General features: G+C 53.8%; 7 protein-coding genes across 7 annotated transcripts; 3 read left to right on the top strand and 4 right to left on the bottom strand.

Annotated features, from left to right (window-relative positions):
* Positions 1-171: 171 nt before the first annotated feature.
* On the top strand, positions 172-2,297 carry BDY24DRAFT_64110 (uncharacterized protein). Its single transcript, XM_076645035.1, has 9 exons — positions 172-370; positions 473-541; positions 656-712; positions 805-908; positions 981-1,119; positions 1,190-1,214; positions 1,298-1,434; positions 1,500-1,627; positions 1,701-2,297. Exons 1-9 carry the CDS (start codon positions 275-277, stop codon positions 2,239-2,241), a joined length of 1,296 nt encoding a protein of 431 aa, XP_076496455.1. The 5' UTR covers positions 172-274; the 3' UTR covers positions 2,242-2,297.
* Positions 2,298-2,631: 334 nt separating this feature from the next.
* BDY24DRAFT_415341 (WD40 repeat domain-containing protein) lies at positions 2,632-4,964 on the bottom strand (the record flags this gene model as incomplete). Its single annotated transcript, XM_076643436.1, has 9 exons — positions 2,632-2,644; positions 2,743-2,864; positions 2,964-3,331; positions 3,435-3,561; positions 3,647-3,842; positions 3,917-4,014; positions 4,101-4,571; positions 4,675-4,876; positions 4,954-4,964. 9 exons carry the CDS (start codon positions 4,962-4,964, stop codon positions 2,632-2,634), a joined length of 1,608 nt encoding a protein of 535 aa, XP_076496456.1.
* A 373-nt stretch (positions 4,965-5,337) lies between these two features.
* BDY24DRAFT_441541 (uncharacterized protein) lies at positions 5,338-6,619 on the bottom strand (the record flags this gene model as incomplete). The annotated part of the gene is made up of 6 exons (XM_076644625.1): positions 6,138-6,619; positions 5,975-6,066; positions 5,783-5,886; positions 5,602-5,698; positions 5,430-5,514; positions 5,338-5,348 (listed from the first exon to the last, which is right to left on the bottom strand). Exons 1-6 carry the CDS (start codon positions 6,373-6,375, stop codon positions 5,338-5,340), a joined length of 627 nt encoding a protein of 208 aa, XP_076496457.1. The 5' UTR covers positions 6,376-6,619.
* A 1,854-nt stretch (positions 6,620-8,473) lies between these two features.
* Positions 8,474-9,441, bottom strand: SDH6 (Sdh6p). Its single transcript, XM_076640554.1, has 3 exons — positions 9,284-9,441; positions 9,023-9,143; positions 8,474-8,902 (listed from the first exon to the last, which is right to left on the bottom strand). The coding sequence occupies exons 1-3, from the start codon at positions 9,385-9,387 to the stop codon at positions 8,765-8,767; spliced, it is 363 nt and encodes a 120-aa protein (XP_076496458.1). The 5' UTR covers positions 9,388-9,441; the 3' UTR covers positions 8,474-8,764.
* A 242-nt stretch (positions 9,442-9,683) lies between these two features.
* On the top strand, positions 9,684-11,653 carry BDY24DRAFT_389579 (uncharacterized protein). The gene is made up of 8 exons (XM_076640555.1): positions 9,684-9,920; positions 10,015-10,045; positions 10,207-10,650; positions 10,731-10,808; positions 10,915-10,999; positions 11,079-11,178; positions 11,238-11,251; positions 11,316-11,653. The coding sequence occupies exons 1-8, from the start codon at positions 9,700-9,702 to the stop codon at positions 11,321-11,323; spliced, it is 981 nt and encodes a 326-aa protein (XP_076496459.1). The 5' UTR covers positions 9,684-9,699; the 3' UTR covers positions 11,324-11,653.
* A 972-nt stretch (positions 11,654-12,625) lies between these two features.
* On the top strand, positions 12,626-15,074 carry BDY24DRAFT_415346 (putative oxidoreductase C terminal-domain-containing protein; the record flags this gene model as incomplete). Its single annotated transcript, XM_076643437.1, has 16 exons — positions 12,626-12,748; positions 12,837-12,858; positions 12,994-13,204; positions 13,301-13,408; positions 13,484-13,500; positions 13,568-13,649; positions 13,727-13,896; positions 13,967-13,975; positions 14,049-14,097; positions 14,167-14,277; positions 14,353-14,441; positions 14,518-14,533; positions 14,597-14,621; positions 14,699-14,753; positions 14,838-14,942; positions 15,013-15,074. The coding sequence occupies 16 exons, from the start codon at positions 12,626-12,628 to the stop codon at positions 15,072-15,074; spliced, it is 1,254 nt and encodes a 417-aa protein (XP_076496460.1).
* Positions 15,075-15,313: 239 nt separating this feature from the next.
* Positions 15,314-17,681, bottom strand: BDY24DRAFT_389585 (uncharacterized protein; the record flags this gene model as incomplete). Its single annotated transcript, XM_076640556.1, has 9 exons — positions 17,457-17,681; positions 17,235-17,342; positions 16,846-17,156; positions 16,655-16,764; positions 16,357-16,540; positions 16,188-16,268; positions 16,041-16,098; positions 15,744-15,934; positions 15,314-15,635 (listed from the first exon to the last, which is right to left on the bottom strand). Coding segments are annotated over exons 1-9 (1,130 nt in total), but the record flags the coding sequence as incomplete, so codon positions are not given.

The raw sequence follows: 17,681 nt of genomic DNA on the forward strand, positions 1-17,681 counted from the left end.
AGCCGATTTCGAAGCAGAAGAGACAGGTTCCACTTCGCCGTCTAGGGAACCTTCTTTCAGCCGCCTGTCTCGAGCTCAAAATGCCTCCTTCGATCGATTCTGAGACTCTGCTGTTGGTAACTTCCGAGGATTGCTAATGAAGAAAGAGCAGGCTGTGGCTCTGAACCAGAGCCTAGGAGTTGAGCCCTTCCCGTTCTGACCTTCAACTCCCTTGTTTCGGTCTTTCGATCCTCCTCCTCCCTTCCCCTCTCTCCCTAACGACGTCTTTCGCTACATGGGAGCCTTTGCTCAACTACTCTCGTCGTCAGATGTGACTCTGGGTCTTTACGCTACAAGCTGGGTATCGCTGCTTGGGTTTGGAGCTCTCGCTGTAAGTCAGTCTTTGACCTTCGAGGCCTCTCGTCTTCCCCTCCCTTTCTCCCTTTCTTCTCTCGAGCCTCGCTGACCTCGAGCTACGCTTACTCCTACTCAGATTCTGGTCGCCTGCTATATGATCAACCTGGGCTATAGGGAAACGAAGACTGAGCGTCTCACAATTCTGGTGAGTCCCCAGCTCTTGCTGTTTTACGTTGGATCAAGGTTTCGAGGACATCCTGAGGATTTGCCCCCTTCTTGCCCAAGGCTCTTCTGACGCTTCTTCCTCGCCTTCTGCTAGTTACTCTTCCTCGTCGCATGTGCTCAGCTTGGATGCGATTTGTCGTCTGCTATGAGGGTTCGTCGAAGAAATCTCGACTTACATCCGACGAGCCAAGGGCGACGAAGTCAACTCGGAGTTCATTTTCTTCCTTCCGGTTCCCCTCGCAGAGTTTGATTCAACGTCTGAACGATGCAACAGTCGATAGAGTGTCTCCCAAAGAGGTCCCCGAAGCGACTGTCTCTCCTTTGTTTGCGATGCTCATGATTGGGTGGTACGTCGTCGACTCTCAAGCGTTCGTTTCGCATCGGACCCGATCTGACTCCTTTTCTTTTCTTCTCGACAGCTCCCATATCTTTGCCACAGGTCGGATCCTCTGCTTCGCATCCTCAGCTCGAACTTCCAGCCCGTTCGTGCTCAGAACGGTGCAAGCGACCATCTGTACAGCAGTCTTGATCTGCGAAGTCATGGGGATAACATCCATCGTACGTCGCTGTTTCCTCTTCTTCTGTGGTTCGTCTGTTTGATCTGACGATCTTTTGTCTTCTTCCCCAGGCAATATACCTGTCGAAGATGATCTGTGCGTTCTCGTTCCATGCTCAATACCCCGTCTTCGTGTCCCTTTCGACGTGCTGACTTTTGGTTCTCGCTCGTTCCGGTCAGTCGTCTCCCCCGAACAGGGAACCGCTGCCACCGCTATCAGGCCAACTTTCATCTTGAGTGCTGTATACAGCGCTTGCTGCTGCGTGATCGACATCTTCATGGCGGCCTTGGTGATCTGGCAGGCGAGAGAAGCGAAGGTACGCTCGCGTCGAAACCTGCGCGTCTCGCTCCAGCTCATCGTTTCGTTCTCTTGCTTCTTCAGAGTCGCATCAGCACCAGCGCATACCGAGCGATTCGTTCCCTCAAACGGATCACGGTCACCAGTTCCTGCATCACTTGCACCGGCCATCTTCTCAAGATCGCTTGTCTCTACGTCCCGATCCTCACCATGTTCGTTTTTCCGTCTTCTTTCTCTGTCTCTCGAACAGCAAGCTGACCCTCTGATTGTCTTCGACCTTCTCAGCTGGTCCGGGGCCGTCTTCAACGCCGTCTCCAAAGTCTACTCCATATCTCTTCTCCTCTCCGTCTCCCTCCCTCGGATCTCCGGAAACATCCAACGAACGCGTCGTCCCACCGACTCCGATTACGTCGAAAGCCAGGAGGTCGGATCGTCCAGCGGCTACCCAAAAAGGAAATCAACGTCTCCGGGAGCCATGTCGACCAACTTTCTGAGCAGGGACGAGGAGTTGAGCGGAGGGAGGGAGATTGAAGTGGAGGGAGAAATGGGGTTGAGTGAGATGTTGGACGCAGAGGAGAAAACGAGGTGGACGCCGAACTCACCAGTACTCTCAAACATACGATATCAAGGAGGGAGACTGTCGGATAGGAAGCCTAGCGGGGAGATGGAGTCGGTACGAGAGGAGGATCACGTCGTGCCGCCGTCGCGTCGGAAAGGCTCAACGACGACCACTCTACATTCATCAACGATAAATCAAGACGAAGGCGGGTTCGATATGACATACATAGTATCTGGGCTGGAGGTGCTAGGAGTACAGAAGGTTTGAAGGTGCTGTTTCCTAGACGATCTTGCCGTTTTGAATTTGTTGTTCGTTTATCTTATCTTCTTCTCCTTGCCCCCATCACTGTATATCCCTACGTTTGATCTGGTTGTGTCTTTTAGTCTGTATTACTAGTGATGTTTACGATTTCTCTTTTACGAGCCGCCGAGCAAGCCTGCTTCGGAGAGATCGCGTCGAGCTGCATTGTCGGTTTCCTTCGAGACTTCTTCTTCCCTGCGCATTCGAAAGCGTCTCTCTCCGGGAAGCGAGAGCTTGCGTCTCCAAACGGTGGGAAAGGAGCGATATATCGACATCGAGATACAACGAGACGTCGAGATGAAAAGGTACGATCGTCGAACTCCTCCCTCCCGGAAAACATCCCAGGACCGGAGTGCTCTAGTGCTTCCAGCTGTGCGAGAGAAGGAAAGAGTAGGAGTCGAGTCAGCTAGCGGAGAGGTCAAGCTTCTTGAATAAGCAAAGGAGACGCAGAGAGCGAGGGCAACTCACATCTTGACCGTCTTGTCCCTTCCTCCACTGACGACCTTATCAGCGACCCAGTCGACACAGTAGACCTCGTCGGTGTGACCAGGAAGATCAGTCTTGAGCTTGTACGTCTTCAGGTCCCAGACCTGCGATCAGAAACGAAACGAGAGAGAGAAGGATCAGCCCTCTGGACCTTCAAAACGCGACGAGAGCTCGAAAAAGGGAGGGAGAGAGAGAAGACTGACCTTCAACGTCGTATCCTTACTCGCACTGATGACCATCCTTGAATCCGAACTCCAAGCCAACCGGTAAACAGCTCCAACGTGTCCCCTCAAACTAGCAGCGAACCTCCCCGTCTTTCCTTCCCAGATCTTGACCGAGTTGTCGAGTCCAGCCGACGCGATCCATCGACCGTCAGGGGAGAAGGCGACGTGCGAGACGGCCTTCTGGTGACCTGTGAGACGGGAGACGTACTTCTTGGGGGTGGTTCCGAGAGGAGCGTTGGCGAACTGAGGAGGCCAGAGGAAGAGGGTGTGGTCGTCGGATCCAGTGATCATGCATTCGGGAGAGTTGGCGATGTGGGCTTGGTAGCGAGTGAGGGCGAGCTTCTTAGCTGTAGGGGATGAGAGAGCGAGGAGAGGGAGAGGGTCAGCAAAACGAAGTGAAAGGAGTTCGTTCGGTGATGAAGAGAGGGAGAAGAGGCGAGCAAGACGAACCTTCCTCGTCGTCCTTGGTCTTTCGTCCCTCGTGGTCGAAAGGTCCAGTTCGAAGAACGTGATCGGTGCTGAGAGCCATAGTGGTGACCCAATGAGCGTGATCCGACAGTATACGAACGAGCTTTCCCTGAAATCGGGAGGAAGAACGAAGAGGGAAAGGAAGGAAGTGAGCTTCGACTTGCGAGAGATCGAACGAGACGAAGAAGACTTACCTCAGCAGCGTCCCAAACTCGAACACTCCTATCACTACTGGCAGTGTAGATGAGACCCTCTCCTCCCCACTTGACGACGTTGACACAGGCGGTGTGCCCTCCGAGAGCGAAAGCCGTCCGACGCGTCGCCATCGACCAGATTCGAACGGTTCCGTCCTTGGACGAAGACGCGAGACGAGGAGCGGTGGTGGAAGCCCTGTAGTAGAGAAGACACGGTAAGGGTCAGTTCGAAAAGGTCGAGAAGGAGTGTGGAAGCGAGGAGAGACGAACAGATGAGCAGGCTCCCAAGCGAGAGAGGTGATCCATTTCGAGTGTCCGACGAGAGCGTCTCCTACGGGCTTTCCAGTCTTCACGTCCCAGATCCTGACCTGTGAGGGACGAAGAGGGTACGTATGAGCTTCTCTTTTCGGATATAGAGCTTCGTAGAGAAAAGAGGGAAGCAAGAAGAGCTCACCAATCCATCGTGACCTCCCGTCGCCAACCACCTCTCCAGCGGATCCCAGGCCAAACACAGAACCCAACCCTTGTGTCCAACCAACGTAGCCCTCGGCAGCTCCGTCTGAAGATCCCATATCCTAGCCGTCGCGTCTCCAGCTCCGGTAGCAGCCAAGTTTCCACTCGGGGAGATAACCGAGCAGAGGATAGGACTCGAGTGTCCAGAGAGGGTTGAGCCACATCTTCCGATTCCTCGAACCTTCCAGACGGCTTGAGGTTCGCACACGATGGTGAAGACGTCCTCGGAAGTGAAGGAAGGAGCTGAGCCGAGTCCCTGAGCTTTGAGGAGAGCGAGGATAGCTGGGGAAGGGGAGAGAATGTCGGCTTGGAGGGAGGTGGGGAGGGGGATTTTGATGGGTTCCGAAGGAGTGGTAGAGGTGGAGAGAGGGTTGGGGATGAGGAGGGAGAACGAGAAAGGAGTAGGGTCGTCCTGAGAGAAGCGTGGATAGAAGAAAGAAAAGGATCAGAAGGAGAACGAGTTGAGGTCAAGCTCAAAGGGAAGGGAGGGAACGAAGAGGGAAAGGTCAACTCACTTCTTCAGCTCCTCCTTTCAACCTGTTTACGAGCATCTCCATTCCATCTCGAGCCGTGTCTGCTGGGAGACTAACGGCCGGTCCCAGAGGGAGGCCATCGACCGAAGACCTGAACTGGACGACGACGGTGGGAGCTTTGGCGGTGGGCTCAGCAGGTTTGAGGGAAGGTCCAGAGAGCTTGACTCGCTTGGGGGGAGGAACTCTAGAGAGTAGAGAAGAAAAGAAGGAGTCAGTAACGTGGAAGCGAGCTCAGAGAGGGGAAGCGGAGGAGGAACTGACAGGGTAGCCATTTTGAGGAGGGAAAGGGAAGGAAGGGGTTGAAGGTCAAAAAGGAAGGAAAGGTCGAGCTCGCCTCGATTCTCAAATCCTCAGATCGAGCTGCGTAGCCAAACCCGTCACTTTTTCTCGTCTTTCTTCTACTCAGGAGGAGGTGAAACGGTATAGGAGGTTCCTTGAGACTGATCTCAAGAGCTTTCTGTCAAAAGTTTGGCTCGAGGGAGTCTTGGAGGAGACTGAGCGGCTCTCTCTCGATGCGTCGTCGCGTTCGTCTCGCCCTCCTCACTTTCTTGCTTCTAGAATGATGCGACATTTACAGATCACGAGAAGAACCAACGCAAGTCTAAGACCAAAATAGAATAGAAACCTAACAGAAACGAGCAAATCTTAAGTGCACTCTGCGAAAAGGTAAGGAACGAGACGCGCGCGTTCAGCTCTCCGATCCTCTACAGAATCGATCTGAAGTAGAATAGACTCACTAGTGAAAGTTCCGAACACCTGCTCCAATCCCGCGATAGGTCCAGTATGAGCCTGACCGAAAAGGCTCTCAGCAACGGGGTCGTTCTTTCCGACACAACGCGAATCAAAAACCAGAAAAAGAAAAGAAAGGATCAGCTCACGCTCAACCGTTTCGAAGGTCTGCACACTCACGGTAGAGCAGTAAGTCGCCGTCCACGTAAGGGTAATAGCCTTCCCGAAACAAGAAGGAGTGATGGTGAAGTGCTCGGTCCAGCTGGAGAGGTTCGCTCTGAAGAAAGAAGACGCGTCGACGGAAGAGAATCAGCTTTTCTGTTGCTTTCCTCGCTGAAACTCGGGATAGGGTAGTACTCACTGAAACATAGAAGCGACAACAGGAAGAGTTCCAGCCTTCTCCCCTCCGACTCCTTTCCATACTCGGTCGATGAGGACGGGGGAGGCGTCGACGTAGGAGGTGAGCTGCTCAGAGAAGAAAGCAAGAAGAGGTCAGCTCAGAGTCGAGAACAGACGGAGAAGAAGATGAAGAAGAAAGAGAAGGGAGACGAACCTGCTCAGTAAGAGGAAGAATGCCTCCGAACGAGAAAGACCGAACGGCTCCAGGGACGTTGTCCTTTCCCGTTGTGGAAGCGGTAGTGAATCCTATACGAGCACACCCGAAAGCGTCAGAATCCACAAGACTTAAGAGACAAAAGAGGAAAAAAAAAGCTCACCTTCCCAAGCAGCATCAAAGAACGAATCGACCGTGGGCTTGATCTTGCTCATCGAAACAGGGAAGGCTGCCTTGTTCGTGACACTTCCACTGGTGTATCCTTTAGGGCATGTCGAGCCTCCGAGAAGGGTGGTGAGGAGACCTCGTTCTTGAACTACCTCGACGGGGGAAGAGGGAGCGGCGGAGACGGAAATGGAGGAGAGGGCGAGGAGGGAGGTGAGGAAGAGAGAGGAGAGCATATTTTTGTTTGTTGAAGGGGAAGGAGTGTGAGGATGAAAGAGTGTGGGGTCTGTGGAAGTGAAGAAGGACCGAAGGAAGGGAGAGAGAGAGAGGAGGGAAGAAGAACGAGCGAGGCAAGCGGTGGTTGACGGTTCAAAACCGGCCAGCCCGTCTTTTTTCCTCCTTTTTGTCTACTCCAAATCCGGACTTTGATAGATGACCCAGTGAGTGAGTCGTAGAGACTGGCAAAGACCGGGGAAAGGGAAGGGAGGGAGGTTGAGACGGTGAACAACCGACTCGAAGGCGAAGGGGAGGCTCGAAACGCGATCGCGAAACCTGTTTCACCGTCCCGTCCGATGGTTTTGCGACCCGAGGGGAGTCCAGGCTTTTTCTATATTGAGGCTCGGTGTTTTCAGATGCATGGTAGGCAGCGTCCGACCGAGACAGAGAGGCTAGTGTCGAGAGGTGAAGTGTTTCGTCCGAGGATCGACGACGCGTCGAGATCCGGATCTATCCGCGCAATCTCCTTCGCTCTCGAGCTCCAAAGATACACTCCCGTAAGAGCCTCGAGGGTTCCTCGGAGTTCAAGACGTCCTCGGAAGAGCGAGAGCCTCGAGAAGTAGAAGACGAGGAGGCAACTCACTCTCCGGACCTTCTTCGACGGAGCGATTCGAAGGTAACGCGTTTTTTTCTTCCCTTTTTTCAGAGCGCCAAGCCCAAACTTCTGCTCTCCATCCCAGCTGCCAGACTCAAACACGAAAGTTTTAGTCTAACCCAAATTTCCCGTCGCGTCACGCGTGCCTCTCTCTTTCCTCGCCGTCGAACCAGTCGTTCCCTCCTTCTCCCACCATCCACATCCCACCCCCCCTCTCGCACCTTTTTCCACCCCACTCACCCTCTTCTCCTCCCCCTCCCTCTCCTAAAATGTCCGACGAAATCAAGTGAGTAGTCTGTCTCTGTATGCTGGAAGAGAAGAAGAGCGAGAGCGGAAGCTGACCCTCCTTCCGATGGTTTGGTTCTTGCAGAGACGCTACCACTGTTGTTCCCACTGAGGCTCCTGCCGCTGTTGCCGCTGAGGAGGTGGATGTGAAGGGGAAGGGCAAGGCTGTTGAGGTGAGTGTTTGGGTTCGGTTTGAATGGCGATGGGATGGGATGGGGGCGGGAAAGAGAGGAGGGAGGGAGGGAAGGGAGGGAGAGAGCGAGGTGGGAGGGAGGATGTTGGGGAGCTTTGAGGCTCTGTCTTCGAAGAGAAGTTCAGCAGAGGGAGAATGGATTATATCCTTCTTCTTCTGTCTCGGTGCTCTAGGAGCTGGATGGTCTCGTTCTCGTTCAGCGAGAGGAGGAGATGGCTTGTCTTTCCGAACGTGCTCGAAGCTGACCTCCCTTCCCTCTTTTTCACCTTTGAACCCAGGCTCCCGCTGCTGCTGCTGAGGAGGAGGAGGAAGACGAGGACGAGGATGACGACGAGGAGATGGAGGACGACGACGACGATGAGGACGAGGAGGAAGATGTTCGTCCAACTCTCTCCCTTCTTCCCAGCAACTCACCTCCCTCCGTCTTCGCTTTGACTCGCTGACTCTCTCTGCTCTTCTCTCTTCCTCTCCCACTCTCAACGCTACTCTCCCGATCCTCTCTTCCCTCCTTCTCCCTCAGTTCTCCGAAATCGACCCTTCCCAGATCATCACCTCCTCGAGGCGATCCACTCGAACCACGGTCAATTACGCTTCCGCTGAGGCTGCTAAGAAGGTCAACCCTCTTTCTTTCCACCCTTACATCCCTGCCCATTCTGTTCTCTTCACTTTCAAGACTCCCACCTACATCCATTCCTCCCCTCCTCCTCCCTCGCTTTCGTCGAGCTCACAACTGACTCTCCCTCCTCCCTTCCTTTGTTTTCGTTTTCGTGCTCGTCCAGGCCGGACTCTCCGAGGGAATCCAGGAGGACGACGAGGAGGAGGGAGAGGGAGAGCAGAGCTTCCTCAAGACTGACGACGACGAGTAGATTCGAAATCTCTTTATGTCTGAGTTTCGGAGGGAGGAGGAAGGAGAGGGAGGGTGGCCTGCCTTCGTTTTGCTTTTTTGATCTCTAGCTTTTTACGTTAGTTCTCCCGTGATGCATGTGCTGCAGTATCTTTTTTATTTCATCAGAGATCGTGTCGTAAGGGAAAGTAAACTAGAAGTACATAAGAGAGGAGAGGAGAAGGAGGGCGAGCTCGACGAGAGAGAGCTCAAACGGGACTCTCCCTCAGCCCAGCCCAACCTCCCGAGCTCAAGCAGAACAATCTCCTCGGCCAACTAGCACTAGAGAGAGAGAGAGAGAGAGATCAACCTCACGTATGTCTCCTCTCTCTCGATCGAGGCCAACGCTCGACGTTCGTCCTCGAAGCTCAAGCTCAAGCTCAAGCTCACCCCTCACTCCTTCGCAACGACCTTCGTCCTCTGAGCCTTCTCCACCTCCTCCACCCACCACTTCTTCATAGCGTCCGTAGTGTTGACCTTCCTAATCGAAGGCGACGTGTAGAGTTCCAGCGTTCGGTTGCCTAGTCGGATCTGGGAAGGACAAGGGGAGGGATCGAAGGAAGGTCAGCTTGAGCGTCTTTCAACGAACCGAATCGAGCAGATCGGAGAAGGTTGAGTCGAAGAGTTGAAGAAAAGAGAGGGTGAACTGACCTGATGTTCAATAGCAGCGACATCCCTACTGGTGAGCGGAGGATGACGGAAGTTGTAGCGCGTGAGGAGGAGGAAGTTGGGTTGAGCTTCGAGGGGTTTCGAGAGGGTCATTTTGAGGGATCTATCACGACGTATCAAAAACACAATAGAACAGCGAGAGAGGGATCAGGTCAGCTCTTCAGCGAGAGAGCGAGAGAGCGAGAGAGCGAGGACGAAAGGGTGGAAGAAAGAGGCAAAGGAACAAGGGAGGACGAAACGAACCGTTTGTAAAGCGAGAGCACTTCTCGTTGCAGACCCGAGATGGGTCGTTTCTTGATGACTTTGTTAGCTGTTGAGGCGGCTGCTGCTGCTGCTGGTGCTGACATTGGTTTGACTTTGATGAGCTGTTTCAGGTGGAAGGAGGGTGGAGAGAGTTGGGAGGGAAGGAGAGGGAAGGGCTCGAAATCGACGAGAACAGAGCTCACCGGAAAAGCGGAAAGACAGACCCCTCGGTTCGGATCGGAGCGAGAAAAATCTTCCCAGGAAGTAGAGCTCGAGATTCTTCAGACGGGATTTGAAATGGTTGGAGCGTTGCAGAAGTTCCCAAAGAAAGCAAGAAAGGCTTTCTCGTCGCCTTTCTGCTCGCGTCGCCTCGCCCTTTCCTCTCTCTCTCATCCCAAAGCAGTCAACAACGATTCATGGGCTCGTCAAAAGAAAACAGACAAACAAAACACTATCTTCGACTTAGCTATCCTACAAACATCACTTCACCTCCTCTCTTCAACTCAAAGTCGATCCCCTCCTCCCTGTCCTCCAGCATGAGTCGACCCATGCTGATCGACGTTCCCGTGAGCGAAATCGCCGTGTCGCTCGTCGCCAGTGTTCATGCCGAGCTTGCCTTTGATCTTGTCGACGATGCCTGTGAAAAAGAATGGGGGGGAGGAGGAGTCAGAAGGGAGAAAGGGAGAACAAGGAGAGAAAGGGAGAGGAAAGGGACAAGACGAGCGACTCACCGACTTTCTCGCCGTGGTTCTCGTCGAGGAACTAGGTAGAGCAGGAGAAAGGGAAGGGACAGGGAGGAGGTCAGTTTCGAAGAGAAAAGAGAGAAGGAGAAGAAGACTCGTCGAGGGAGGGAGAGGAAGAAGAAAAGGAAGAACGACCTCGAGTACGCGTCGTCCCCGTCGAACTCAAAAAGAGCAACTCACAGTATGTCCCTCCTGATGCCCCGCTCCAACCCTGTTCCCCAAAGCATCATAATCACTCTTCACTCCCGTTCCAACTCCCGATCCTCCCACATCAGCTCCTCCAAACGCTCCCGAGTGGTTCTGGTTCGAATTGAAGTTGGCTCCTCCGTTTCCAGGGAGGGTCGACGCTCCTCCAACTCCTCCAGGGTGTCCGTGAACGGGTCCGTCGAAGATCTGCTTGTGAGTGTTCTTCTCGGTGTCGAAGGTTCCAGCTCCAGCGACCTTGGAGGCTTTGATTGCTCCGAGTCCGCCAGTGGAGGAAGCGTTGTCGAGGGAGGTGTGGTGGGTTCCGTCGTTGTTGTTGTTGTTGTTGTGAAGGTGGGAAGAGACGGGGTTGTTGTTGTGGGATTGAGAGTGAGAGCAGTTGTTATCGTGAACATGAGAGGCGTCGTGGGAGTGAGAGTGCTGGGGGATAACGAGGAACAGGAAAAAGAGATGAGCGAACGAAACGAGATCGAAAGACGCGTCGACGACTCGAAGCTCACCTGAGAGTGATCTTCTCCGTGAGTGAGTCCGGTGGTGGTTCCCGAGAGGTTTCCCTGCTGGGTAGATCCGGTCATGTTCTTGAAGAAAAGAGAAGGAGGAAGAGGAAGAGGGAAAGGGGTCAGACGACGAGAAAGAAACGGTGATGACGAGACGAAAGTCGACGAGCAGAACGAAAGAACGCACTCCGAGTCGATCCTTGCCGTCCGCTCGATCCCTGACGAGGGAGTCCTGATTGACGTGAGTGTCTCGACCGAACTTGGAAACATCGCTGCAAGAAGGAGGGGAGCAAGAGAGGAAGAGGTTCAGCGAGAGAGAACCCCGATGAAAAGGATGGGATCGCGACGCACTCGTGAGGGTTGGGGTTGGACCCGTAGACCTTGGGATCGCCGTAGGCTTCAGATCCAGCAGCAGAGGTCCTGGTAGAGTCAGAGTACTCGATGGTAGGCTCTGAGGAAGGAAGAGAAGTCAGAAAGGTGGAAGAAGATGAAGGATGGTTCAAGACACACCTTTCGCGGTGCCGCTGGAAAGAGAGGACGAAGGAGGTCAGTTTGCGAGCCCTGGGAGCGAAGAGAGAGACTACTCACCGAGCTGATTCTTGTTGAGAGTGAGACATGGTGGTGATGTGTGTGTAGAAGGGTGAGTGGGTTGGGATGGTGGTTGGGAAGAGACTGGCAGGGGGCGAGGAGAGCGACCTTAAGACGTCGAGACGAAGGGTCGATCGGGTCGAGCTCCAACCAGCATCATTCCTTCCTGCGCGAGTGTTTTTGGAATTTATAGTAGGGGGCTGGGAAGGGGTCACGAGCTTTGACTCTAGAAGAAGGTTTTCCTACTAGAGGAAGTCATCTAGAAAGAAGGGAGGAGGTCAGAAAGAGGAGGAGGAGGAGAGCGAGGTCGAAGCAGTTTGAACCAAACAAGTGGGTCGGCTCCCTTTCCGCCGTGTCCTTCGCCTCGAGAAGACTTGTTTAGAAAAAAATTATGCCGGCGGATAGCTGAGAGAGCTGAAAATATTCCTGTGCGAATCAGCTTTGCTCTAAGCAAGTGCAAACCTGGTAGAACTTCCTTCGGATGACGTTGCTGTTCTCCTTCCCCGCAACCCATTTCCCTCCACCGGCGTTTCCATCTCGTTCACCCTTCTTTTTAGTTTTTGAGCTCTGTTCTCTTCTTCCTCCCACCCACCACTCCCCCCACACCCTCCCCAATCATGTCTTTCCGAGCTCTCGTTTCTCCTCTCTCTCGCCCACTCACTCGGTCTCTGCCTCTTCGGTCCATCTCTCGAGTCTCTTCGGTTCCTCGTACATCCCTCTTCTCCTCCTCCTCGACCTTCCTCCTTCCTTCTCGCAGAGCCTTCTCCTCCAGCATCCGACGCAGGGAGGAGCACCCGGACGATGTGATTATCGATCCAGAGACCATCAGGCCGATGTATACGTGAGTCTTTCTTCCTCTCGTCACAGTCCAAAAGGAGGAAGCGGCAAAGGACAGAGGCAGAGTCAAGGGAGGGAGGAGCCAGCACCGGCGGAAAGCAGGACGAGGAAACTTCCGCTCCCTTGGACGAGCTGGGAGGGAAACTGTCCCTCAAGGCCCTCGGGATGGAGAGAAGACTCCTGGGATGAGCTCGGTGTCGTGGAAAAGCAGGAAGGATGTAGTTGGAGAGCGAAAAGCGGGAAGGGAGCTGGCGTGAGCTTCCATCCCTCCCTCGTCGCATCGACAACAAGCTCCTTCCTTCCTCCCCATTCTTCACTACTGTCCTCCTGACTCGCGAATAATGCGCCATAGCAGCTAGGTCTGCAAAACAGCATGTTGCCCGAGCAGCTTTTCATCTCCCTCTAAACCTTCGCTGCCCTCGCGGTCCTCCTTCCTTCGACACAACCCGTTCCTGTCTTCCCTCTTCCCAATCATGGCTCCTCAACGCAATCTTCTTGAACTGACTCCTCGTCGTCTCGCTACCAAACTCCTCTTCAGTCATCCTCCTCCCGCTCCAGGAGAAGATTTCAACGTCGTCATGGTAGGAGCTGGAAACGTGAGGTCCTAGCTCGCTTCTCTCTCGCCCTCTTTGAGGTATTCCACCGTGCTGAACCCGTTCTTCGTCTGTTCTCGATATCTCGCAGATCATGTTTGGTTCAGACGAAGGTGAGTTCTGCTTTTCTTCTGACGATCTCTCGAGGTCGTATTAAAAGAGCTCAAGACCGAGTAGCTTGAGTCGTCGACCCGTCGACACTTCGGATCCGGTTTGCTGACCTCCTTTACGTCCTTGACTTTCTCCAGGCCCTTGGAACCACTCTTTCCGACTCGAGCACAAGCTCGGTACACGTCTCAAGGTCGTCGCTCTCATCGATCCCTCGGCAACTCGAGCTCACGCTGCCTTGGACGCCAAAAAGGCGTCGTTCGTCGAGAGTGCCTACGCTGGAACCCTCGTCTACAACAACGTTGGGGAGTACTCGAGGGCCGTTCGAGGTGGAGGAGCTAAGAACCCTCAGTGAGTCCAACTCGTGTCTCTTCTCTCACTCGCGAGCAGGCGAAGAAGAAGAAAAGACAACGTCGACTGACGCGTCTCCGTTTTTCCTCTTCACAGTGCCATCATCATCGGTTCCCCTCCCCTTTATCGAGGAGGACCCAACCCTGGTCAGGATCTTGAGCTCCAGCTGTTGAAGCACTTCCCTGACGTTGCCATGTTTGTTGAGTGAGTGCGGTTTTCTTTCTTCGAGCGTCTCCTCTTCACTGACGCGTCGACTCCTTTTATTTTCTCGACTTCCAGGAAGCCCGTCGCTACTGGTACGCCTCCTGTTCCCTCTTCTGCTGCACTCTCGGCATCTCACTTTCCTTCCTTTTCCGTCTATAGGTGTTCCCTTCCAGAAGTCCATCGACGGAGCCAAGAAGATCGCTACCGTTCTCGAGAAGCGAGGAAACATCGTTTCGGTCGGGTTCGTTCAGCTTCTCTCTTCACCCCGTCCCTCGAGTGCGATTTCTGACCATGCCTTCGACTCTTCCCTCTGAACAGATACATGCTTCGATACCTTCGAGTCGTCCAGGAGATGAAGAAGATCCTCGCCGACAACAACTTGACCGTGATGGCCACCATCGCTCGATACGCCTGTGCCTACGAGGCTATCGAGAAGCCCGAGTGGTGGACAAAGTCCAAGTCGATGGGACCTGTCATCGAGCAAGGAAGTGAGTGCTTTCGTGTACTGCTCGACTTCTCAGAACCGTACTGACCTCGCGTTTTTGCCTTCCTCTCCAGCTCACTTCTGTGAGTCGCCCCTTCTTCATCGTCCCTTTTCCTCGAGACCCCTCTGACTTTCCTTTCAACTCTCTCTCCCCAGGTGATCTCTCTCGATACTTCGGAGGAGACGTCATCCCTTCCACCGTCTTGTTCGTCGACCTTCCCTCTCCTCTCTCCTCCCCTCGACGCGTCTGACCTCGCCCTCGTTTCTTCTCCAGCGCTCACGCCGTTGAGCACACCTCTCCCGCTGGAAAGCTCTCCAAGATCAGGTTCGATGAGGATGCCATCCCCGCTGAGGATCGAATCCCTCGAGTCACCTCTGCTTCTTGGTTCGTCTCCCGGCTCTCGTTCTGACGTTTCTTCGAGAACGAGTTGTTGACTCGTTTTGCTTTCGACGGAAACAGGAAGTACGAGTCTGGAGCCGTTGGACAGTTCATCCATCTCGCTGCTCTTCAGGGAACTGCTTACTCGTGCGAGTTGGAGGTTTACGCTGGTGAGTTTGGGAGAAAAGGGCAGAGACGAGGTGGACGCGTCGCAGAACTGACCGTCTCTTTCTCTCTTTTCGATAGACGGATACCAGCTGAGGTGAGCCCACTCCTCCAGCTCTTTTCTGAGACTTCCTACTGACGTCTACTCCCTTTCCCTCAGGTTGGTCGACCCCTACAACAACCCCGTGAGGCCTTTCTGCGTCTTCCTCTCGCTCCCGCACTCACTCACTGGACTGACTCCCCTCTTCCCCTGCTTATCCAGACCCTCTTCGTTCGACGACCCGGAGATGACCACGAGGAGGTCCACCGATTCACCGGTTCGTTCCCGTCGCACTCTCCTTCCTTCTTCGCTCCGTCCTACTACTCGCTGACCTTCGTTTCTCTTTCCCCTCCTCTCCCAGACGACGACCCCTTCTTCTCTGAGATCTCCAACTTCATCGACGCCATCGAGGCTGGACCTGAACCTTCCATTCTTTCCACTTACGCGGATGCTACGAAGACTTACGGTTCGTTTCTCGCTCTTTTCCCATCTCCTCCGAAATTGAGCTGACCTTTCCTACCCTTTCCGTCGCTCAGAGTTGACCTGGGCTATCAGGAACGCATCGGAGCAGAGCTCCAAGTCTTTCGAGGGAAAGTAAAGGAAACGGTAGACGTAATAGGCACTTAGCTTTCTTATTTTTAGAACACGGAAACACGGTATCTAGAAGGAGGAGAGGGCAGGGGAGAAGAGGAGCTGGGTTTTCGAGCGGGTTTCTTTTCGCTCTGGCTTCGTTTTTCTCTTTGCTTCTTCTTGCTCGGCTCTCGGATGTAAGCGGACTGTATGCTTTTCTCTTCCAATTTCCCCTCGGTCTAAACAAATGCGAGAGAAGAGAAAGGTGGTCGTTAACATCGACAACAAGTCGCGTCGCGTGGACGAGTATCAGAGAGAAAGGGAAATCGAAGGGGTAGCGCTGAAGGAGGTACTGATGATGAGCAAGGGTAGCAAGGGTAGGTATCCCGAGAAGAGAAAGAGAGAGAGACGAAGAAGGCAAGAGCTGAAAGGTAGACTAAAGAGGCGAAACGAGAAACGAGAAACGAGAAAAGAAAGCAAGTCCGGTCGATGTCCTGAATGAGCTCGAAAAAAAGGCCGTTTAGTCAACATCAGGCCTTCTCCACTTATCCGCGTCGGTATCCATGATCTCAGTGAATTTCTTGTACTCCTGTTTCGCCCAAACGAAGATGATCGACAGAGTCAGCGAACCCGTCCCTCTCTGCCTTCCTCTCTCCCTCCTCCCTTTCTCACTCAAACAAAGGCAGATGCAACTCACCGAAGCAACAAAGCCCCTCCTGACCAAATACGCATTCACCCTGTTCCCGTCCCTCTTCGGAGGACGAGGGAGTCTCGACGAAGGAGCAGGCCGTCGATTGGCCTTGGTCGGTTTGGGCCGACCGTTCTCGTCGTCGGATTCGACGGGGAGTTGGGCGATTTCGAGCTTGAGGGTGGTGTGGAGGTTGTATTCTGGAGGAAAATGAATGGCGAGAAAGCGAGAGAGGGAGTCAGCTCTCGAAGGGAGAAGAGGGAGACGAGACAAAAGGAGAGGGAGAGAAGAGAAGAAGCGACGAACCCCAGTGAGACATCTTATGGTGAAGGAGAGCTCGAGCTGCACAGTTGATTCCACAGTTCTAATTTCGAGGCAAGGGAAGAAAAGGCGAAAGTATCAGCGTTCCTCGTTACGGAAGTAAAAGAAAGGCGACGAGAGACGCAAACTCACAAACTGCTTGTCCTGCTCCTCCGCCTTCTCACTCTCCGTTTCACTCCCACTCTCACTCCTCGAATCGTCCTTCTCGACATCCTGTTCAGAAGTATTTCAAGAACAGGCAAAAGAAATCGTCAGCACTTGAACCTCGAACTCCGACGCGTCGTGCTTCCTCCCAACTCACCTCGAACGTCTCCCTATCGTACTCCCTCCCTCCAACTCTGACCCAAAGCTTCGCAGGCTTGTTAAGATTCCTGCACGCATCGCAAGGCGGGAGTTCGTCCTGCTTGATTCGGTCTTCCTGCCAGTGAGGGTACTTTGAGAGAACGTCGGTGAAGGACGCGGGCCAGATTTGGGAGGTGACGTGTCTGCGAGGGAGAAACGATGAGTTAGCATTGCGAGTGAGGAGAGTGTGGAAGGAGGAGGAAGTGAAGAAATGAGGGACGGAGGGAGAGAGACGGAAGAAAGGAGGGAAGACGAACAGGTTTCGACGGTCAACCATGTGCGCTCGGATCTTGGTGAGAGCCTTCTGGAAGTAAGCTTCCGAAGGAGAATCTCGAATCCAAGCTCTTCCGTTAATGATGAGGAAGATCTGCACACGAACAAACGAGAACGAGAACGAGTCAGCCTCGTCGCACCCTCTCCTCGCCCTCCTGCCCCCAACCTCACTCACATGATATTGCACACAGATCTCAAAGCACTGATTGATCGTCAAAGAAACCTGATACTGCTCCGGGATCTGACTCTTCGCGTTCAACGCAGCCTCGTCGTCGTCCGTCACGAAATCCGTCGCGTTCGAATCGCTGGTCTCTCCGTCTGAATCGTCCGATGAGCGTCGACCCTCGATCCAAGCTGAGGCCTCGACGTCGTCCGATTGCGAGGAGGAGGAGGAGGAGGAAGAAGAAGCGGTTTCGGATGAGGCGGCGGAGGAGCCGTCGAAGAGACTGTCGGCTGGGGAGTGGCGGACTTTTCTCTTGTTCGCTCCTGATTTTGGGAACGAGGGGAAGACGAGACGCGTCAGTCGGATGCAACTCGAACGAACGAACGAAGAAAGGTACTCACTTCCAGCTTTAACAGCCTTAACAACTTTGAGCTTCTCCAACGCCGTCTGGCGAGCCGAAAGGACCTTCTTGCCAGCTTTGGAACGAAGGCGAGCTTCGGCGAGGTGGTCTGAAAGAAAAAGAGAACGCGTCTCGATCAGCACCTCGTCCTTCTCCCTCCCCTCTTTTGTTCCCTCTTGTCCCACCTTCAGCCCCAACCCCAGTTCGTTCGTTTAGAACTCACAAGCGGTCCCCTCATCATCCATCAGATCCTCCTCCTCTTCCTCTCCCTCAGAACTCTCACTGCTCTCGCCTTTCCTCCTCCTCTTCTTCTCAACCTTCTTGCCCTTCCCACCAGCCTTCCCTCTCTTCTCAACCTCCTCCCCCTTCCCCTTCCCCTTCCCCTTCCTACTCCCACTCTTCCCTTTCTTCTCCTTCTCCTTCCTCTTCTTATCCTTCACCCTCCCAC

This window comes from Mrakia frigida (assembly GCF_051309035.1).
Source record: "Mrakia frigida strain ATCC 22029 unplaced genomic scaffold BDY24scaffold_16, whole genome shotgun sequence".
Lineage (NCBI taxonomy): Eukaryota > Fungi > Basidiomycota > Tremellomycetes > Cystofilobasidiales > Mrakiaceae > Mrakia > Mrakia frigida.

What these genes read in the sequence shown, in the direction of transcription:
- SDH6 (XM_076640554.1), bottom strand. Translation starts at nt 9,387, where the DNA reads ATGTCAGCACCAGCAGCAGCAGCAGCCGCCTCAACAGCTAACAAAGTC. An exon ending in GTGCTCTCGCTTTACAAACG is followed by an intron (nt 9,144 to 9,283) that starts GTTCGTTTCGTC and finishes ACGTCGTGATAG; the next exon opens with ATCCCTCAAAATGACCCTCT. An exon ending in TCGCTGCTATTGAACATCAG is followed by an intron (nt 8,903 to 9,022) that starts GTCAGTTCACCC and finishes TGTCCTTCCCAG; the next exon opens with ATCCGACTAGGCAACCGAAC.
- BDY24DRAFT_389579 (XM_076640555.1), top strand. Translation starts at nt 9,700, where the DNA reads ATGGGCTCGTCAAAAGAAAACAGACAAACAAAACACTATCTTCGACTT. An exon ending in TTTGATCTTGTCGACGATGC is followed by an intron (nt 9,921 to 10,014) that starts CTGTGAAAAAGA and finishes CGAGCGACTCAC; the next exon opens with CGACTTTCTCGCCGTGGTTC. An exon ending in GACCGAACTTGGAAACATCG is followed by an intron (nt 11,000 to 11,078) that starts CTGCAAGAAGGA and finishes ATCGCGACGCAC; the next exon opens with TCGTGAGGGTTGGGGTTGGA.
- BDY24DRAFT_64110 (XM_076645035.1), top strand. Translation starts at nt 275, where the DNA reads ATGGGAGCCTTTGCTCAACTACTCTCGTCGTCAGATGTGACTCTGGGT. An exon ending in TCATGGGGATAACATCCATC is followed by an intron (nt 1,120 to 1,189) that starts GTACGTCGCTGT and finishes CTTCTTCCCCAG; the next exon opens with GCAATATACCTGTCGAAGAT. An exon ending in TACGTCCCGATCCTCACCAT is followed by an intron (nt 1,628 to 1,700) that starts GTTCGTTTTTCC and finishes CGACCTTCTCAG; the next exon opens with CTGGTCCGGGGCCGTCTTCA.